Source organism: Triturus cristatus, chromosome 6 (assembly GCF_964204655.1).
Source record: "Triturus cristatus chromosome 6, aTriCri1.1, whole genome shotgun sequence".
Classification (NCBI taxonomy): Eukaryota; Metazoa; Chordata; class Amphibia; order Caudata; family Salamandridae; genus Triturus; species Triturus cristatus.
In genome coordinates, this window is record NC_140589.1 from 266,076,105 (window position 1) to 266,096,242 (window position 20,138).

Consider the following 20,138-nt stretch of genomic DNA (forward strand, 5'->3'; position numbering starts at 1 on the left):
GTAATTTTTGTGCCCATGTGGTAATGCTGTCCAATCTTGCATTTATGGTTCATTAATGCAAAGCCTTTAATGTCACCCTAATATTAATATTAGGGTGTCAATCTGGGTGTTTGTAAGTTTAATTTCCCTCCAACAACTTTTTTTTTTCCCAACCCTGGAAGAAGTTTTAGGTCTGCCGTTGTCAGGAGTACATTTTCAACCTTTCTCAGTGTGGGAAAAGATTAGAGAAGAGTTGTTGAAAACCCTTTACACCTGCAAGTTAGTAGTTATCCACAGATTCAAAAAGGAATTCCAACCCTAGAACTATTGCTTGACACTAGCTTCAGCCCCAGTAAGTAGATCTGTGGAAACATGGCAACATAAGGCAATTGCTAGTATTCAAACCCACTATGGTATGAGCCCTGGCACTATCAGCTATATCAGAGCCCTTGTATAATGAGACTTCTGCCATAATTTAGTGCTGCATTACATGGCAAAAAAAGGGACAAGAGGATTTTCTCGCAGGACAAGTACAATTATGAAGCAACCTGTCCCATGGAAAAGCAGGTATTTTATTAAATTCCACACTCCTGAAAATAGTACATTTTCTGCAAAATAGTGTCGCACTTTTTTTGACGCACAACAATTGGAGCTAAAAATTGAAGCTATAGAGGAAGCACAAAGTTATCATTTATTTAGTGTAATAGTCTACACCTTTTCTTGGCACTCCCGTTCCTGATAAGTTGAGAAATCTGGTGCATGATCCACTGTGGCCGCTAGTACAGTCCATAGATGTCAAGTAGCCTTGCGTTGTGGCACTTTTATCCGGGCTCTTAGAGGACAACACTATGTAAGCTTTGACTATTGGATGTATACTTTCAATTGGGGAAGCAGAACCACAGGTTCCAGAATGCAAAGTGCTGCTGGATAGGAAGCCAAGAAGGGCTGAAACTGTCCCACACAACATCGGGCCACCTGGCTGAACTTTAGGTGTGGTTTGCCATCATTGAAGAAAATTGTTATTATTAAGCACCTTTCTTTATTATCAAGGACATTCCCATGACTCTTACCCAAGTACCGTTTTTATAACCCAGACACTAGTCTTTTTCCATTCAAATTTACACATCAATGGCAGCATGTATGATATGAACAGTTACCCAGCCGCCTAGTGACGCTTCTGTTATTTCTCGCTTTCTGGCCAGTAGCATGAAACTTACGTGAATTGCAGTTTCACTTTTAAGACCCAAGTATGCACTTAAACATCACAGCCTGCAAATAGCTTTTGGCTGCAAAAACCTGGACTGCTTGAATAAAACAAAACTTGTAGCCATTAATTTTGAGTCCAAGTGTAGTGCGTAATTTTATCAATGCGAAATAAAGACACTGCATCTACACACGACAGCTGTATGTTTGAAAGAAAGCCCCAGACGTGTACTTGTAGCTTATCCTCCCTGTGCTGTGTGTGCATATCAAATAAACTTGCGCTTTGGGTCCGCCCATTGATCATGACCGGTTGGATTTCTTTTCTAAAATTCCTTCTTGTCTCACTTCTTGTGGTGTTCCCTCTCCTGGAGAATAGCTTCTTTACCATGGTTTTGTTTGGAAGACTTGTATCCTTTCTCTTTCTGCATTCAGAGAGTTACATTTTTCTTTCAGCACTCCATTGGACTGAGTGTTTTATTTCAGCTTGGGCAACAAGCATTTTCTTCTTTTTACCAGTGTTATTCAGATTGGCAACGCCTAACACAGGCTAAAACCTTGAAAAAGCAAGACCGGTTGGCTTTGCAGAAGTTTGTTATTAGTTAAAACAGTTGCTTCAACCAAAGACAAACTGCCGTATGCCAGGGCTGGGCTGCAAACCCAGTGATTTCCCAGTCCTGGCCAGTTCTCCCTGTTCTGGAAAGCCCCAGGTGTCTCGAACTCCATGATTTGAAAACATGACTCCTCCCTGTTAACTGGTTCGTCCTGCTTTAACCGCTTTCAACGTTCTAAGTCTTGCCTTCAAAAATCCTTTAGCAGAGTCCCATCTCCCTGCAAGGTAATGTCAGATTTGGATATTCAGCTTGAAAGTGCTTTTGCTTCACTTACATCCCACTTATTGTAGCTGTAACCTTTTCTTGGACAGAACAAATAAATGCCTTCCTGACTAATGGGCTTAAAATTGTACTTTTTATATATTAGTCCCTGTATAATTTTACTACCGAAAGATCAGTTTTTACAATTTCTACACCGCGGTTGGGTCCATCTCTTTATCGACTCTAGAAACATCCTAAATTTAAAGCCATTATTGGCTGACCGTCCCTGAATTTTTATTTTTCAGTTCAGCACAGCAAAACAAAAATACATAGTTCATCACACTACACAGAGCTAAATTTATATGTACATTAAAGAATTATAGGGCAGTTTCTACACTATGAGGACCAATGCTTCTTTTCCCAAACACTTAGTAATTAGTACATCCTGCAATACGTTTAGCTTCCATAACAAAGTCGAGGCTTAGCTGGCAGGATTAGTGTGAAATGGTACATCTGTTCCACTGCCCACAAATGGCTTGTAACATAGGCTGGGCTCCAGAAATATTGATCCCAGGAATACCACGTGGCACACCTTAGTTATGCCAGTACATTTTCTATCAGTCTTTAGTCTTTTTTCAGTGCAAGATGTAGAAATCGTGCTCCAAACATTTGCCGCAAAAGAACTTCTGCTTTTTCAGCTTGGCCTGTAGAATTTCTTTACTGTGGGTTGTCAACTCTCTCTACCACAGCAAAGTATTATGGGTGTTTTGCATAGCAATTCATGTAGGCTGTGGTCACAAGCACACCTTTTTACCCAGGGATATCCTGTACCTCCTTCCCCTCTGCTGCAGGAATCTCAATGATGCTTCTTGCCGTGGCAATTAGTTATTGTTGGTTGCGACCTAGAAGGCTAATCTTCACGGAAGTGTCGATTTTCTTTGGAACCCATCCTTTGGGGCTGTTCCTCTCAACTTCCCCTTTTTTAACTCGCGTGACTCCACACCTCCTTTTTCGGAAATATCTTCCCTTTCAGTCTTGGTTTACCCAGACCACATGCAAACCGCTTCAAAGGCATTGGGTCACTTCCAAAGGTTCTCCAGCGGTGCAGGACTGCTGCACAGAACAACCCGTTCACTTTTGGAAGGACGAAGATTCATTTGAGATGCAAGTTATCTACTTCAAATGACTGTCAGCTATTGTCACTTCTGGTTTTTATTGAGGACACATCGAACTCTAATCTGATCCATTCATGGAACATTGGACTTCACAACAATTAATCACTAGCATATGACCCTCTGTACAGAGTGGCCTTTTTCTTTACTTTGTCATATTATTTTAGTTACTGGAATAAGCCATCTATTTAACAAAACGGTGTGTTTAAAAAATAAAAAAAGCTTATTTTGTAGACTGTTCATTTTGGTCAAGATTGCACATTAGGTGCCACACATTAAATTTTCAAACCGTCACCTCACTCTTCCACTTTAGTAGAAAATGAACTATGCCTGTACTTTCTTGCACCACCTGCATCTCTTATTTGATGCTTTCCTTGGAACAAAGACAGATATGTAAACAGAAATATGCACTCAACTACATCTCCTTGAGTGTCTTCACGCCTCGCTAATGAGACCAGCTGCTTGTACCACAGATGACCAAGTACTAAGTATGCCTTGACCAACAAGATGGGTGGAGAATTTGTATGACCATGTACAACCACATTAAAAGCACCTTGAGCCGGCACTCCTACTGGCAATGAATACCTCACTTCCTGAGTAGGAAGCTCTTTGCAGAAGGACAGTTTGGTTAGTGGTACAGCTGATTGATCACAATAAGGACCGAGCAGATGGACTAAAACAAAATCAACTTGGAGATTGTGTAGAAAAACTGGTGGAGATTACCGCATGCGACACACACGTCACACTTTAGTGTGTATGACATAGATGTTTCTATATGTGGAAAATTATGAGCTGTGCCTTGCCTACAAAAATTTTGCATACAAAAACCCAAGTTTGCATTTCTCCAAAATAAGACCAACTTTTCCCACTCATTCGTTGCCTTGCAGGGAAAATAACCATTGGAAATATTACTCACTAAAATTGCTCTGCATTTTCACAGCCACAATGTTAACCTACTGTAGGAATGTAGGATCTGCTTCTTATGGCTACCCCTACTTTTTGCTTGATGTTATGTTGTTTTTGACTAGTCTGACTGCAGGATCCAAGTCAATCTGCTTTCTCCTTAAACTGTTGTGCTATGTACTTTGGTATGCTCAGATTGGATACTAGGGTGTCCTTGTCAGTCCCTAGTATATGGTACCCAGGGCATAAGTACCCCAGAGGTCTCCCATGGGCTGCAGCATGTATTATGCCACCCATGAGAGACCATTCAAAACGGAACTACAGGCTTGCCATTGCAGCTGGTGTAAATCGGTGCATGCATCATTTACAAAAGATCTAGGTTTACCATATCTAAGGGTCACTGCACTTAAAACCTATTAGTCACCACCATCTAGCAGGCCTTTACAATCCTGAGGGCAGGGTGCTTGGTTCTAAGTGAGATAGTGACCCTGCATGACCAGGACACCCCTGCAGCCTACAGAGTACATTCTCCCGGGTTGTCAGTGAAGCAGCCATATACTATTTAAAGGGGCATCGCTTGACCGTACGGTGACCGTCCCAAACTGCTGCAATAAATCCTCTCATGTTTGGTATCAAACATGTTGGAATCAAACCCCCACTCCGTGAACAGTGTCGGAGGTATGATCCCAAGCACTGGGAGAGCCCTCCGGTAGGCTCTCAGTGTCCCTGGTACCAGCCTTCTAGTCCCGGACCGCACAAAATGCTTGCTACCGACCAGAGACTCATTTCTGCCCTCCTGCTGCTGAGCCAAGCTCTAGCAGGGGAAAGCAGAACAATAGGCCTCCTGTCACAGGGAAGTGTGACCGACTCCCAGACAGGATTTAGTGTATAAGGGCTGGGTGGGTGCGCTTGCCAGCCCCTGAAGTCTGCATGTGGGGCACATTTGGTGCCCCTGTGCCTAGTCCAATTTAAACCAGTCCTGGGAGCTGTTGGCTCCGCTCTGGTGCGAAACTGGACAAAGGACATGGGAGTAACCTCCCCCACCCCTGGGAGGGTCCCCAGAATCTTCCCAACCCTTTCCTTTGGGTACTCAAGAACTTACGTGGGTGTAGGTGCCGAGATTCGTCGTGGACCAGATTCAGAACTGAAACTACTGCACTTCTACAATCTGGGCACTCTGGACTTCATTTGGGCTTGACTTTGTCTCCCTTTCAGTCTGCTGCATCATCTGTGCCTGTGCACCATACAGGATCCGTGCAGGACCTGTAGAGCATCCAAGACACTTGAAGATAATATCCCATGAAGTCACTTCCCTGCATTTGCATGCATCTCAACACTGCTGACCGGTCTGCTGATCCCGAGCTCCTGCGGACTCTAAAGGAGTCTACAGCTCCTGAGGCCCGAGCTGCCCTCTCACCAAGTGTGAAGGTCAGAACCCTTCGTGGGGGCTGCATTAACTGAACCCCTCTGCACTGCGTACTTTTGCAAGTGCATATGCTTGTTGGAAACTCTGCGACAAGTGCATTGGGTGAGCTGCTCTAGGTCCTCTTGCAAACCCTGTGTTTCCTGCCTGTGGGTCCAGTTGAGGGTTATCTTTGTTTTCCTTGGGCTCCCCAGATTGCTCGGGCCTGCCTTTACTCCCCTGCTTGTGGTGAGTCTCATGTACCTTTACTGGTCCCAACAGTGCACCTTCTTGATTTTCTGCGTGGGTTGCATTAGCCAAGGCTTGTTGGTGGCCCTTCCCCCCCCCCCCCCCCCCCCCCCCAGCACTCTACATCCTTCGCGGGACAGCCCACATCAGAGTCCTGATCGTCCTCTGTCGCCTGGTCCTCGCAGCTGCAGAGTCCAGGTCACCGTCATCCTTCCTAAAGCACCCGACATTGAAGGGTATTTGTTTTACAAGTCTCCTGGTCACCCGAGTGACAGACTGTCCCCTCTGCTTTCAGGTACTCCTCTTCAAGAATCCACGTTTGGGTTCGAAGGTGGTTTCCGATGCCACTTCACACCTATACAACCGGCTTCCCTGGGATAGGTAATTTGGGTACCATGGTATCCACGGGTGGGTTGGCGCTCTCTAACCTTCTGTCTTCCACGGGGTTTCTTCAGAGTCCACTGGGAAGGGTCCCTAATCTTTAAACTTCCAACTGCGACTTGCACATAGACTTGTACGGAGCATGCGTTTGTGTTCACACACTGAACACGCTCTCCGTGGGGTCCCCATCTAATTATCTTGGGTGGTTCTGTGGGTCCCCAGCTATTCTACATCCTCTTGACATTCTCCTGACTCTGGTCGTGGTTCTTATACCACTTACTTTCTTAATATATGGTTTGTGTCTTCCCCAGCTTCTCACACATACGTTTCATCCATTTATATGCGCTGATCCATTTACAAAACGTTCTTTGTCTTGCTAGACTAGAGCACTTAAAGACTGCAATCTGCTGCAGCATAATATACTTAATAAATATATCTATTGTGGACAAAAGGTCTTCCATAAAGGATAGTTGAACAATTTACTTTTAGTGCCACTTGTCCATTTGGTCTAACAAAATGTAAAGTCGTGCCCATCAGTAATACAAAACCTCCATGTTTTCCTTTGTTGCTACCAGTCCCACTCTCTACTATCCTTCTGATCAGCTAAAAAATAAACTCCCAACCATGCACAGCCAAAGAATCAACTCTTTTAATATTTATAGAAAAAACTAGATGTACCATAGACCTCTTTGACATGGCTAGCTAATCTAAAAAAAAAAATCTTCCTTTGCGTCAGAGCCATACCAAGCTTAAATGTTAGTGGGTAATTCTTGGCCAGTAGATGGTTGAGAGCACCACAGCCTCTTTACAATACTACCAATGCGAGACCTCTGCGCCCAAACTGCTGAATTTACTGTTGTCCATATCAAAACCCTTTCACATTCCGTGAGAATGACCTTGGCCTCCATCTTTTAACTTCCGAAAGATAGATTTCGCTATCTGTTCACTAACCTGGTCTTCTTGTCAGCAAGTAAAAGCCCACAAATTTGACATGCATGACCTCCATGCAGCTAAGCATTATGCCCCTTTGTAGCTAATCCCTGTGGTGTAGTTGATAAGCCTTGAAGAAATGGTGTTGGAGTTGGGCCCATACTGTTCTTATGGCAAGAAACCAAACCCTCATATAACGGTGTGCCAGCCTGTTGCAGACCTTAATCGAAGAGTTCAGCAACTGTAATAGCTGCTCATGCAGATACTAATGCAGCAACCTCATTTTAAATTGAGGTTCATTTTGTGTATGAGTGTCTACACCCAGTGCTTCGTAGACTGTGCTTTCGCCATTGTGCTGCCAGTTTTCTTGGCAGTTCATCCTTACTTTGTGGCTGACCTCTGCCTTTAAGTGTTGAGCTTAATTTGTTCTGGTTCTCCTGCCCATTTTGGGGCTAAATGAAAACCACCTACATTTCACAAGTCTTAAAACCATTATAGTGGTAATTTGTCCTTCCTTGCAATTAATAGCTTATGTTTTATATAGCCAAAGATGGAGGTGACGAGCATCCCAACGGCTGTGCTAACCACCTAGAATGCCCTCCAATGTCACATTGAGTTAGCCGGTAATTGAAATTAGTATCTAATGCAGTTGCCGATAGATGGAACCGAATGGGGGGGGGGCAAGCGCTCCTCTAGAACATTCTGTAGTCAACACTTAATGTGCCATATGGTGGTTTTTTTAGGTCTCGGCTAGCGAAGGCTGCGCTTGCGCAGTCTCGCTCGCGAGAGATAATGACTTGGAGAAGAGGGGCTTGAACCCGCCCCTCTTCTCCCCTGTTCTCCATTGGTTGGCCTTGTAAATGCTGGCCAGCCACTGGAGAAGAGGTCAGTCACTCCGATTAGGCCCCGTCCTTTTCGGATCGGGGGCATGTTTTTTGTGAAAAGTCTCAGGGAGGAGACAACAGCAAAACACGCCCCCGAATCCGAAAAGGACGCTCCCTTTCTCCGAGGCATTTCTGCTCTGCCTCGGAGAAAGGCAGTCGTGTGCTCGTCCGCTCCCCCTTCGTCTGGTTGCTGCTCTGGTCTCCTCACCTTTTCAAGGGTCTTCTTGTGTTTTTTTTACCGGCAGGCTTCAGCTCTGCCTCTTCTCTCGCCCTTTCACTGTCTCCCCCGCCGCCCCCTCCTCAGCCTCTTCCTCTGCAGTCTCCGCTGGACCCGACCTCCCTCAGCATTGGTATGCCCAGCGCCCTCTCTCCCCCAGTCCCTCCGCCTCTGCCTCCCTCCTCCTCGCCTCTCTCCCATGACGTCTGATCACATCTCGATGCCTTGAGAAGGATGCCCGTGCTATCACCAGCAACAAACATTGCACCCGATTCCTCCGTTCCAAAGTCAGAAGCTGTGTTTCGTTTGCAGAAAGGAGTTTCTCAGGCCGTTATCAATCGAACTTAGCGTAACTGGGTCTTCTCTGTGGCTCATACATATTCTTTCTTCGATTTTATTGGCAGTATTGGTCTTTGATTGTTGGCAGTCCACTTTTTATACGCATGAAGCATTATGTTCTGTAGTGTTTCTTTTCTGTCTATTATTTATAGCGGCATCCTTGTCATGATGATAGCTGTCTGTCTGGCATAGCGGTACCGCCTTCATCCTAGTACCCCGCTTTTCATTGGTGTAAACCATTCCTCTATTTGCCTAGCAGCTCTCTATTGGTGAAAACTCTGGAGAGTTAGAATTCTGCTTCCGGGAGCGCGTTGTGGACGTACAGAGGCCAAGGTTGCCAGATTGGGCTATTTCCCCGCACAATTGGGCTACTTTTTCCCCAGTTGTGCGGGAAAAACCCATGCCTGGCGGGGGGCTACTTTTTGGGCTGGATTTGCGACGTTGTGCGTGAAATACTGGCCTGGGGCGGGCGCCCAACGCTATGCAGCATGTGAGATGATCCGATCGCGCACAAGCACTGTAAGCAGTAACATTAACACCACTATTAAGCAATAAGCACGCACAATCATTCGCACCTGCGCGTTGCAGGCTTGCAGCATCATTCATTGCATGCCTCCCCTCTGCCGGCCCTTGCCTAAACTGCGCGCAGCGCGGTCAATCAAAGTTAGCCAGGCCAGCAGTCAGCATTAGCCAAGCGGCCAAGCCCAGTGAAACCGACGACCCCACCCCTCCCTCCCCTAGGCCGAGCCGAGGCAGACGTGAGCAGGTAGCATAGCAACTCAGAAGAACCAGGGCCCAGGCAACACAACAGTCATTGGTCAATGTTGCAGGTGCCATTGCCATTGGCTAAGTAGAAGTTGACTAATGACTACTACTGTTGCTGGTGCTGCCTGTTGCCGGGCCTGAGGCTGCGCGCGCCTGCGTCACGTGCCACACACCAATTTAAGTGTCTGAGTGTTGTGTTCTGCATAGCAGAACAGTGCACACACACTACGGACGTGACGTCACACACGGAGAAGAGCTCCCCCCCCCCCCCCCCCCTGCCACCACCTAACTTTTACCATACCCCTCGTGGTGTCTGTGGCAAATAATTAGCCAATGTGGGGGTCTCAGGGGCCGTCATGTTGTAGCGCGCGAAAACGCTACCAATGACGGCCCTGGGAATTAATTTTAGGTCAGCCCCCGCGGTTCCATATAATGCGGGGGCTGTGAGCAAAGTCTTTTCGGCGGCGGCGAATCCATTCCGGCGATTAATATACTTGAGTCGACTTGAGTTTGAGCAGGAGGCAGAGCTTGAGTTACTTAATACCACCAACTTGACTGGCTGAGCTGAACTCGCCTGCCTCGACGTGGAGAGTAGACTGCCTCAGACTCTCTGACCCAGACCCAGTCACAGACAACGATCACTCACCGATCCAACAGTACTGACTGTGCAGAGTGACTGTCAGACTTGCAGACAGTAGCGGGCGGCGTGCGCAGGGCCGCAGGCCAGGCCCAGGCAGTGTCAGAAGACGTGTGAGGACTCGGAGGACTGGAGAATCCAGACGAGTAACTAACGACGACGTCGACGAGTCCTGTCCGACACGAGTCCGACTCCGAGTCTGACCACTGCACTCGTCATCATCCTCATCAGCAGCAGGCCCAGGCCCAGCCGCCCGGGCCCAGGCCCACCTCGCTCCAGCTCAGCCTCCAGCCCAGTCCAGAGTCCAGCCCCAGTCACTCCAGCGGCCCCCGGAGTCACTGAGTCCAGGCTGCCCCAGTAACTCAAGAGTCCAGCCCCCAGGCCCGCTAGCTGCCAGGCCCAGCCACTGCCACCGTGCCTGCCTTGCTGCACGCAGTGCCAGTCTGCCAGCCACCCACCACCGGCGGTGACCGCGTGACTCACCAGTGACCAGGTAAGTGACAGTGAGACTGACATGATGTCAGTGACATCATGACGGTCGTGTTTTAGTGGCGCGCTAGTGCGAAAGTATTTTTTTGCGCCTCATCAATGACCCAGTGATTGGGGGTTGGCTTTACTAATAATGTATATGGCCCAAACTCATTTGAGCAACATTAAAATAATGAAAGACTGGGGAATTTCTAACTATATAGTAACACAAAAAAAGGTCGAACTGTACCATCCATGTTTGTATGCAGCTCTTTGCCAGTTCATAGGTCACTGTCCTATGTTAGGATTGTAATTTCTGAACTGCAAGTAATACAAGAATCTCTGTGACAAAGGCAAGTAACCCACTGAGCTATCCAAATAAAATACAGCCTATCTGCATTTCAAAACTACAAACGGGCAAAGGGCTGCTCTCGAGCAGGATCATTACTCACCAGTTCGCTGGACATTTTTTTTATTGTTGCCTTGCATCCATGGCCATGTTAATGATAAAAACTATTTAAATGAAGCATATGCAAAGTATGTGCCTTGCTGCTAACACCCTCCCACCATCTGTATATTGAATAGAATGTATATTTGTCATTAAAATTGGTTCTGATGTCGATTTGCGCTTAATTGGACACTTGCTAATTTGGGCTTGTTTTTGGGCTGGAACTGGTCTGATTGGGCTTGTATTTCAGCTGCATTGGACTTGGGACGGGTCTAAAAATCTGGCAACACTGACAGAGGCCGCCATTGTGGGAGCGGAGGATCAGGTCCTGGATAACGACTCCGCGGTAAGGAACTGGCAGGGGGTATGCAAGTTGTTCGATTTGAGGCTATGTGAAATGATATGTATACGTGTAAAAGTCAGAGAGATTGGGCGATGTGGGGAGGTATTCGGGAAAGTACTTTACAATCGCTTGATAGGCTGTTAAAATCCTCTGTCGGTGTTGGCCTAGGCTTTTACCTCTGTCCGAGTTCTCAGTATCGTAATCCAGTGCCCCCTTTCACCGATCGTAAGTTTAACGGTGAGTGTTAGCCCCTCGCGGTTGTGTCCTCCCGTTTGACAACTCTCTACGACTTCTTTCGTCTGTAGCTGCAATGGTCACATCCGTCCACACTTTCACACAGTAGTTGTGCTCCTGTTCCTCCGTTGCAAAGTTTTAACTACTGTCTCTCTCATAGAATGCTGCTATAACCAATTTTAGTAGAATCGAGCTGCGATTTTCCAAGTTTCTGTGCATGGCTTCAGTACTACTACTGTGTATGCCAGGGAAGCTTGCACTGCTCTGGTCTATTCTGTGAGGATCCCAGCACGGTTAAGAAAGTGTTGAACCCGTCTGTACTTCTTCCAATATTTGTGCTCGAGGGGGGCCTTTCTCTGTTGCCTATGCTGTCCCTCCCTTCTGTAAAAGCTTGCATGCTACTGTTCAGTTGCACCTGTGTGTTCGTGAGAGATTATCAATACTATTTCTTGCGTTGTCGTGTGTGTGTGTCTGCCCACATAGCTTACAGTGCTGCATTAGCTGTCCTGATTCTACGTCTAAAGTAAACTTGCATTGCTGAAGTATGATGCAGCGTTGAGTATGCGAGCGAAGCTTGCTTACTCTTCTACCCGCTGGCCTCTTTTGTCGCATCCATAGAAAACGGCAAAATACATCAGTGAGTGAAATTGTACTGCCGCAGTTTGTGCTGTACTTGTTCAGTCTCTGCATCAAGCTACAGTACTGCTTTGCTGTGCCCGATCTGTGTTAGAGAAGCTTCTCGCGCTCCTGTCTGTGCTCTACACGCCCAGTGTCTGATGGAAGCTTGTGCTGTTGTTGGGTCTGTTCTGTCTGCGTGTGAGGTCAGCTAGGCCTAGTGTTGCCCACACTGTACTATTTTCTGTGAGAAGGAAGCTTGCCCTGCGTCACGTGGTGCACGTGTGTGTGTAAGCTTGCACTGCTGGTTACCCCGCTCCTGTTCTTTGTAGGATGGGTTTGTAAAGTGCCAGTTCTGTATCTCCCCTGCTCTTGAGACAGGCCTGCGCTTCTACTGCCTATGCACTATCAGTTTTATTTATGGTGAAAATTGCTCTACCTCATGTGGTGCACACACTGTGGAAGCTTGCATTGCTGGTTACCCCACTCCTGTTCTTTGCAGGAGTGGGGTGTTAAGTGCCGGTTCTGTATCTCCCCTGCTCTTGAGGCAGGCCTGCGATTCTGCTGTCTATGCACTATTAGTTTTATATTATCAGGCCTAGTTGGCTTGACGTGGAAAATGCTACGATTTTTTTAATATCCTTTTGTGTGAGGGCGCATGTGGCCGTGAATACTGTTGTTAGGGCTCCATGGTATAGACAGATTGACAGTGCGGTTTTGCTTTGTTCAATTATAGGGTGAAATCGGATTAGTAGAAAAATACCGGCTACTACTATGGTGCTCGAGTGCAGCAGGGCACAAACTGGGGTAGGGCCCTCTTGTGGCGGCCCCTACACTCCCACCTCTCTACTCCTCCCCCCCCACCCCCTTTTACTTCCTCATCTCCGTCCCCAGGGACCGGGCGCGCAACACCAATTGGACTCAAAGGGATTTGTCGGGGTAGCTCTCACGCTTTCAAGCATATGAACGTGGTCCCTCGGAGCCTTGCTTCCTGCGCAGGGGTGCGTGCGCCCCCGGAGAGGCAATTCTGTCACTTGCCCTTTGAAATGCGTCATTGTTTACACTGTAAGTAGATGGTGTTTTTTTGTTGACAAAGATTACAGACAAATCAACATAGGTTTGTGAAGACTTACAGTGCTGAGAAGGAATGACTGCCAATTGAGACTACGAATACCATGATGCAACGCGTGAAATAAAACTAAAGGGGGCTGGACCTGCCCAACCTGAAAAGCGTGTGATCTGCAATTCCTTTGCATCAATTTCTTTTCCTGTGTTGTCATTGGGACATCCTTCGCAGCATTACATTTAAATATAGCACCCAGAAGCGATCCAGTCTATACAGTGCTCTGTGAAACTAGAATTTCGCACTCAGTGCTAACATAGCGCAGCGAGGCACACAGGGAAATCAATGAATTTTCATGCAAAATCACCCCCAGCCTCATGTACCTCTGGCGCGATTACCGGACTGGTGGTCTGAGCTCCTCTTAATGATTCTGGGCGCTATGTGTGTGGTTGGGGGTTAGGGGTCTGGGTTAGAACAGATAAGGGCATCATTGTAAAGAACAGGAGTGACAGTGTCTGAACTGTTTTGTTTACAAATTGTGATGTAGCGCTGGTATGCTGCCTGTCTGCTGTTTCAAAGCGCTTTGAGACACTGCAAGCATGCAGACATGACAAGACAGGGCTCAGAGAATACAGTGATAGTGTAATATGAATGCAGGGGCACGGGCTGTGAGATAATGTTGTCGCCTAGAGCCCCCCCCACCCCCGTGGGTTCAAAGGGATCCAGCCAGCAGGATATATTCTGGTTGTCTATCTGTCCACCCCAGCTGTCAACTTGTATTAAATAAACAAGCATTTACAATGCAACGGTCTCGGCATTGTTAAAGTTAGAGCTATTGGCATTGCTCATGACAATGCCGTTTCTTTAAATGTTTTTAAAAAAAAACATAAACAAAAATAATGTCATGAGCAATGCCAATAGCTCTAACTTTACCAATGCCGAGACCATTGCATTGTAAATGGTTATTTGTGGTAGTGACCTTTTAGTCACTGTATGAATCATAATATCCCTCAGTTCTGGATTGTCTGAAAGATTACCAAAAGCTTGAAATGCCAAGAAAATGACACAATGTCCACACATGTTGTCCTGACAAATGTCCACTGCATTCTTGAGAATCTTGTAGGGAGATTGTATGTATTTACATCCTTGGGGCATTCTGGACAACTACCCTCCAATGTTTATGGATAACAGCGAGGTGTTTTTTTAATTTTTTTTTAACCTTTCTTTATCTTGATACCTGCTGGTCAAGCGCCTTTTACATACCCTCTGCCATTTGTACCCAAATTCACTACAGTATAGCCTAGAACAAAGCTTGATTTGTTTGCCTTCCAAATGTACCAATGACTAAAGCATTCTTGAAATGGACATCGGCCATATCCATTGTTTTTATTGTTGGGTTCTTTAATGTGTCAAATGAGTTGCGCCATGGCCCAGAGTCCTTGTTATGCTTATTTGTGCCACACTGTTGTTGATGGTGGTCTTGCATCGTTCCTTTGCACCAGGCACTGCTTGTTACCCCTTTACCCCCCCCCTCCCACCTCATATTCGGAAATGAATAGGACGTTTTGCCTTCCTCTGAAAGAATGAGCACCTCAAGGGTACCAGTGGTTTTGTCAGCATTTCAGACTCTATAATTTCGTTTTCTGTTTCTTAAGGTGTCTAGTAAATTGTCTCCACTGTTCCCTTTTAATCTAAACGCATGCACCAGTTCTCTTTGAACCATCGCGTTCCTTCTGTTGTCTTGAGACTGACAAAGAGGAGTTAAAAAAAATAAAATAAAAAAAATCTTATTTTTGTTCTGTTCAAGACATTTTTTTTTTCCTGTAAGATCTTCTACTGCCCCCTTGGAGGCAAAGAATCGAGTTCAACCTTGACTTTAAGCGAGCAGGGTCTTCCAAAGGTTGGTTACAATAGTTTGTGACCAACGCTGTTCAGTCCCACAGCACATGCTCCTGTTCCCACTGTGTTTTATCCGATCCATTTTCTTTAAAATGTATCTTGTTGTTCTTTTCAATTTCATGCCCTGCTCTTCACCGTCTGTGCTTTTTCAAGCGTCAGTCCATGCTTGTGACCCGTTGTTCAAAATGTCACCAAATTTACTAGTTCAGTTCCGATCTGTTAACTTACTTTTATTTTGCCTCTGACCCGTCTTGTTGATTTTTATCTTCCGGTGACTTCTGGTTTTCCTGGTGAAGTTGCCCTTTCTAACAAGACTTTGGAAGCCCAGTTCGTTTAATAAATCGAATTTGGCTGCAGCTGGACTTCAGTTGCAGGGACGCACCTTCTCCAGATTTGTTGAATTGAGGTTGGCACATTATTTCTTAGCGCAGCTGCTCTTGTGTTTCTGGGACACGTGTGTTTTGGAACGGGCACGCACAAGTGGAAGTAAAGCTGTGGTTATTTAACTGGTGTTTCTAGTCACTGTACACGTGGAAGGTAGGCAAACCAATTGTGAATAGTAAATAGAAACCATCTTGTCCTGAGGGACAAAGCACGGGCGCTCTCAGTTTCTGAAATGCTATCTGTTTAGAAACCGAAGTGCATTCTTTTCAGTTGTTTTATGCACCTTTTACATTAAACTCCGGCATTTATGAGCACTGCGGACCTCATAGAAATGTTTGCACAAACCATACCTGTGGGATGTCTCTGCCAATACTTTTTGGATGATCTGAGTTCAAGACATGGTAAACAAAGTAGATGGGTGCGGTGTCTCAATTGTGAAAGTCCTCGTCCTTTTCTGCACACATTTCCCCATATCTAGTCCTAGTTCAGCAGTAATTGTAGCCCATTTTCTTCTGGTTCTGGTAAACTAGAGTTAAATGGCAGGTTTGGGATGGTGCATGAAGGTATTTCCAAAAAGCTGGTGATTACTCCTCTTTCTGCAGTCTAGCTGAACTTTGTGCCGTACTAGGGCAAGTTGTTCTTTGGGCGTGTCCCAGGTTGGAAAACTCTCGGTACCTTATTTACTGATGGGTCCCTTGAAGATTTTTCCAGAATCCCTCCAGTCCACATGGTTATTGGGCTGTGGTGGAAGCAGTTAGCAAAATTTTCAATTTGGTAAGTGCTTCAAATTATGATGTGTGTGTGTATTAGTGGTTGTTCTTCTGAGACCTATGCAGCTTTTCAGTTTATCCTAAAGACCGGGAATGAAGAAATGCTGTCTGGGTGGCATAAAGCATGCGGTTTCCTGGTTCTCATCTCCATACTATGTACTTTGTTAATAATACTTATCGGCAAACCAAAAAACAGTGCATCAAGACACCGAGGTAGTAGGTGAATGAGCGGCCACGTCGCGAGTTTCTACCACAGAGAAAATACACAACTCGAGATCTTTGCCTTTTTATGCTTATTTATTAGCATTTGTAAAGCACGGACTGTCTTCCCCCGAAGGGATAGTACGGCACTTTTGAAAGCCACACATTATATTACTGCCTCATTAGGGGAGGAAACAGAGTGAGAAACAATTACTCAAGAAAAAGCCAAATTTTGAGTTTCTTTCTGAAACTGGTAATCTATGTGCCGAAGGTCCAAGAGTAATAAGTTCCAATGGGCCACCGCCAGATGTGTGAAAGAATAGCCACTGGTTCTAGCTTTTCCGATCCGTTTAGACCTGGCCATGGCTAAATTGGTATATCTCAGATTCCTTGAGGGAGTGTAAAGGTCCAATTGGGCCAGAATATGTGAAGCCCTGTGCACAGGACACACACGTTTAAATGTAACCCTTTTTCGAATGGGAAGCCAATGAAGAGTTTTTTTTGGCAAGCCGAGCAAAGCTGCATTTATCTTTATTACATATGAGCTTTGCCGTAATACTTTCAGTCCCCTTTAAGCGGGTGAAGAGGTACTCTGCCATTCCCATGTAAAGGGCATTCCCAAAGTTCAATCTACTGATTACAAGAGCTTGGACTAGGGTCTTGCACCAGCTTACTTGGATTCAGTGAGTTTTTTAAGAAGTTTGAGCAGGTATAACATTTGCCACATCTGGCAATGACATGCTCTTGCATAGACTAGGACCCATAAATCGGAACGCCCACATTTTTTGCAACTTTCTTTGGCTTGGGTGTGGGGCCCAGAGATGATGGCCACCATGAAGTTGGAAATCTGCCGGGCACCTCCAAATAGCAGAATTTCGGATTTTTCCACATTCAATTTTAAACCATGAGCTCTCATCCAGCTGGCAACCTCAGTGAGGCAGTCTCAAAGATTTTGTTGGGCGTCTCCTATTTCTTCCCTATGATAACTAATTTGGTGTCATCGACATAAGAGCATTTCTGAAAATCCCCACTTGCGAACCAGCTTTGGAAGGGGTGCGACTTAAACATTAAATATGGTGGGGCTTAAAGAAGGTACCACACAATTAGACCTATGGGGAGAAATTCTGACTATTCAAGTAGACGGCCTGGGTCCTTTTTGCTCAAGAATGTCCCAAACCATCTTAGTGCAGCTGAATGGAGCTCTGCCTTGTAAAGTTGATCAGTTGACGGTGTGAAACAGTGTGAAATGCAGTGGAGAGATCAAGTAGAATCAGGGCGAAAGCTTTGCCCTGATAACTTCAAGTCTTACGTTGCCCAAGATGGCCAGCAGGGTAGATTCCGTACTATTCGAGGCTCTGAATCCTGTCTGAGAAGGGTTTAAGTGATTGTTTTGAAGAAAGGCTTTAAACTGACTGTCCAAGTCTTTTTCAAGACCAGGAAGCAATGTAATGGGGCGGTAATTTGAGAAAAACAAAGCATCTAATACTGCTTGTTTTGTTGTTGTTGATTAAAGCTTGCTTCAATGATAGAGTTGGAGATACACGGGGGAAAAAATAAAATGGGGGCAGGGATCAAGGGGGGCGGAGTGAACCCTGAATTGACGTCCCAGCGTCAGTTTCTCCACATGTGCACTAGACACAAGCAAAAGGTGAGCTTTGGCATTTGGAAGCGGTGCAAGATAGTCCCAGGGTAGTTAATTTAAGGGGGGGTGGGTGTAAGCATTATAAGTGGAATAAGCATTCTAGATTTCTGGCTGTAAAGTAATCCACAATTGCCTCAATGTGTGGGGTGGTGGAGGGGTAGTGGGGGCGATGGCTTCCGAAAGGCTGATTGGCTGGGGGAGTTGTTTCACGATATTAAAGAGCTCTCTGAAAGAGCCGCTATTGTCCTCTGTTCTTTTGATGAAATTATCTTTTTCAAGGTTGTGAATAACTAACAAAATGTAAATCCAGCTGTTTTATATTTATCCTTTCCAGAATTTACTCAAGCTTGCAACGTTGACTGTTTGTCTAAAGAAAGCATTTTACTTATGCTGTGCTTGTCAAGGAAGGTGGTGTATTTATCTGTCCACTGAGGAAAATAATTGAGTGGAGGTTTGAGTAGGCCTAAACTCATGTTCTTAACTTTAAAAAAAATATATATATTCACTCCTGCAAGCCAGCGCCCTTTCTATAGCTGTTGAACCCTACATGGAGCATGCATGCAAATGGTTGAGCCCGATTCTTAAAATTATGATCTGTGGATTTTAACTTCTGCAGACAGAAATTGCAGACAAGGAAAATGAGCACGAAGGATGTTGCTACCATGGAAAAGAAGCCAGTATGCTGCATTTTATGTGGTGTAGGATCGTAGATTTCTCCACAAGCAAAAGTATTAAGATGCATACCGTGAACTATTGGGTGATTCACATGGTCAAAGCTGTAGCGTCTTCCCCAGTCCAGGAACAAGTAACAGACCACGCCCCACACACATCTCTGGTTTGCACATCATGATTCCTCAGCATGCAACCGTTCACTGAAAGTACTGCGTCAGACTTTAATAACCCCACCCAACAGATTATGTAATACTTGTAAGGAATCTGTCTAGGACCACTAGGGGCCTCGTACACAAACACAGGGCACAACATGTTAAATTGTGTGAACAAATACACACACAACTCCTTTGAGTCGTCTAGGTGCTGGCACCAGTCTTCCAGACCTAGTTCTAGGAGTTAAAGCAGTGGCACATTCATTTGGCTTCTCTGGAGAAGTCAGATGCTTGACTGGGGGCACTCAGGTGGATTTAACTCTCGTTTGAAGTCAAAGAGCATTGAGGAAAATGCTTGGTGTGAAGTCTCTGGGTATGGATTTGCCAGGGCTTTGGGCAGTTACCATATGTCCTTGTTCGCTACAACTCTTAGCGGTTCAGCATCAAATGGAGTGTCAGTCGTGGGCCTCCGCTTTTGCTTGACAAGAACTCCTCCTTTCTTGAATGCCATGTCTCGTCTCGAGCGCATCAGCAAATATCGACGTAAGTCTTCATTTTGCATTTTTGAGAAGTGTCAGTGAAATGAATCTTGTCAGGATTGATTGACCGACTAGTGGTCCATTGTGGTATGTTCGTTCCAAGAGCTCTCCCAAACAGCAAGGTGGCAGGACTTTCTCCTGTCGTGGAACGGTAGGCACAGAGGGCTGGGCATAAAGCTTACTCGAGCTCCATTCTTTCCAGTGCAGCAAGCTGAACCACCCCTTTGAATGTCTATCTAAATCGTCCAACAGCATTTTCCTGGGGACCAGAGAGGTGTACTTTTCAGATGTTTGATGTTCAAACAATTAAGAAAATCTTTGAACTCTGTTATTGAAGGGTGCACCGTTGTCCGATTTTGAGAATGGAAGGAACACCTCCTGCTGCGAAAATGTCATCCAACCTCTCGATTCTGCCATGTGTGGTTGAGAAGTCCCCCAGCAGAGGAAAGTTTGAGTGCTCATTGACAACTACCATGAGATGATGCCCACTATTAAGGGGTCCGGAAAAGTCAACCGCAATCCTCTCCCAGGCCTGCTTAAGAAAATCAGACCTGTTTAGCGGGTGCTGAGTCATTTTGGAAGACAAGACAGTTGCACAGCTGGCAAGCTTTCAGTTCCCTTTCAACTCCTTCATCAAGGCGCAGGGACCATACTTAAAACCTGAGGACTTTTTTTTTTTTTTTTTTTTTTTTTTTACTTGCGGCAATACCATGATGTCCTTAGTGTGCCAGTTAAATAACTTGTTGCCTCAGACATTCAGGGATAACTATTCTTGCCCATCTTAGTATAACACCATCAGGTCACAGAAAATTCTTCCTGAACTTTTAATTTCTGG

At 45.6% G+C, this 20,138-nt stretch overlaps 1 protein-coding gene across 2 annotated transcripts in view; it reads left to right on the top strand.

Moving 5' to 3' along the window:
• The window catches only part of SDC1 (syndecan 1), a 112,858-nt gene that overhangs the window by 16,128 nt on the left and 76,592 nt on the right, over window positions 1–20,138 (top strand). Inside the window, exon 2 of one of the 2 annotated variants that reach the window (XM_085610626.1) lies at window positions 11,040–11,135. The exons of the other annotated variant lie outside the window; for it this stretch is intronic. Within the exon in view, the coding sequence (XP_085466752.1) occupies window positions 11,040–11,135 (96 nt within the window). The remainder of the gene's footprint in view (window positions 1–11,039; window positions 11,136–20,138) is intronic. 2 annotated transcript variants of the gene reach the window in all.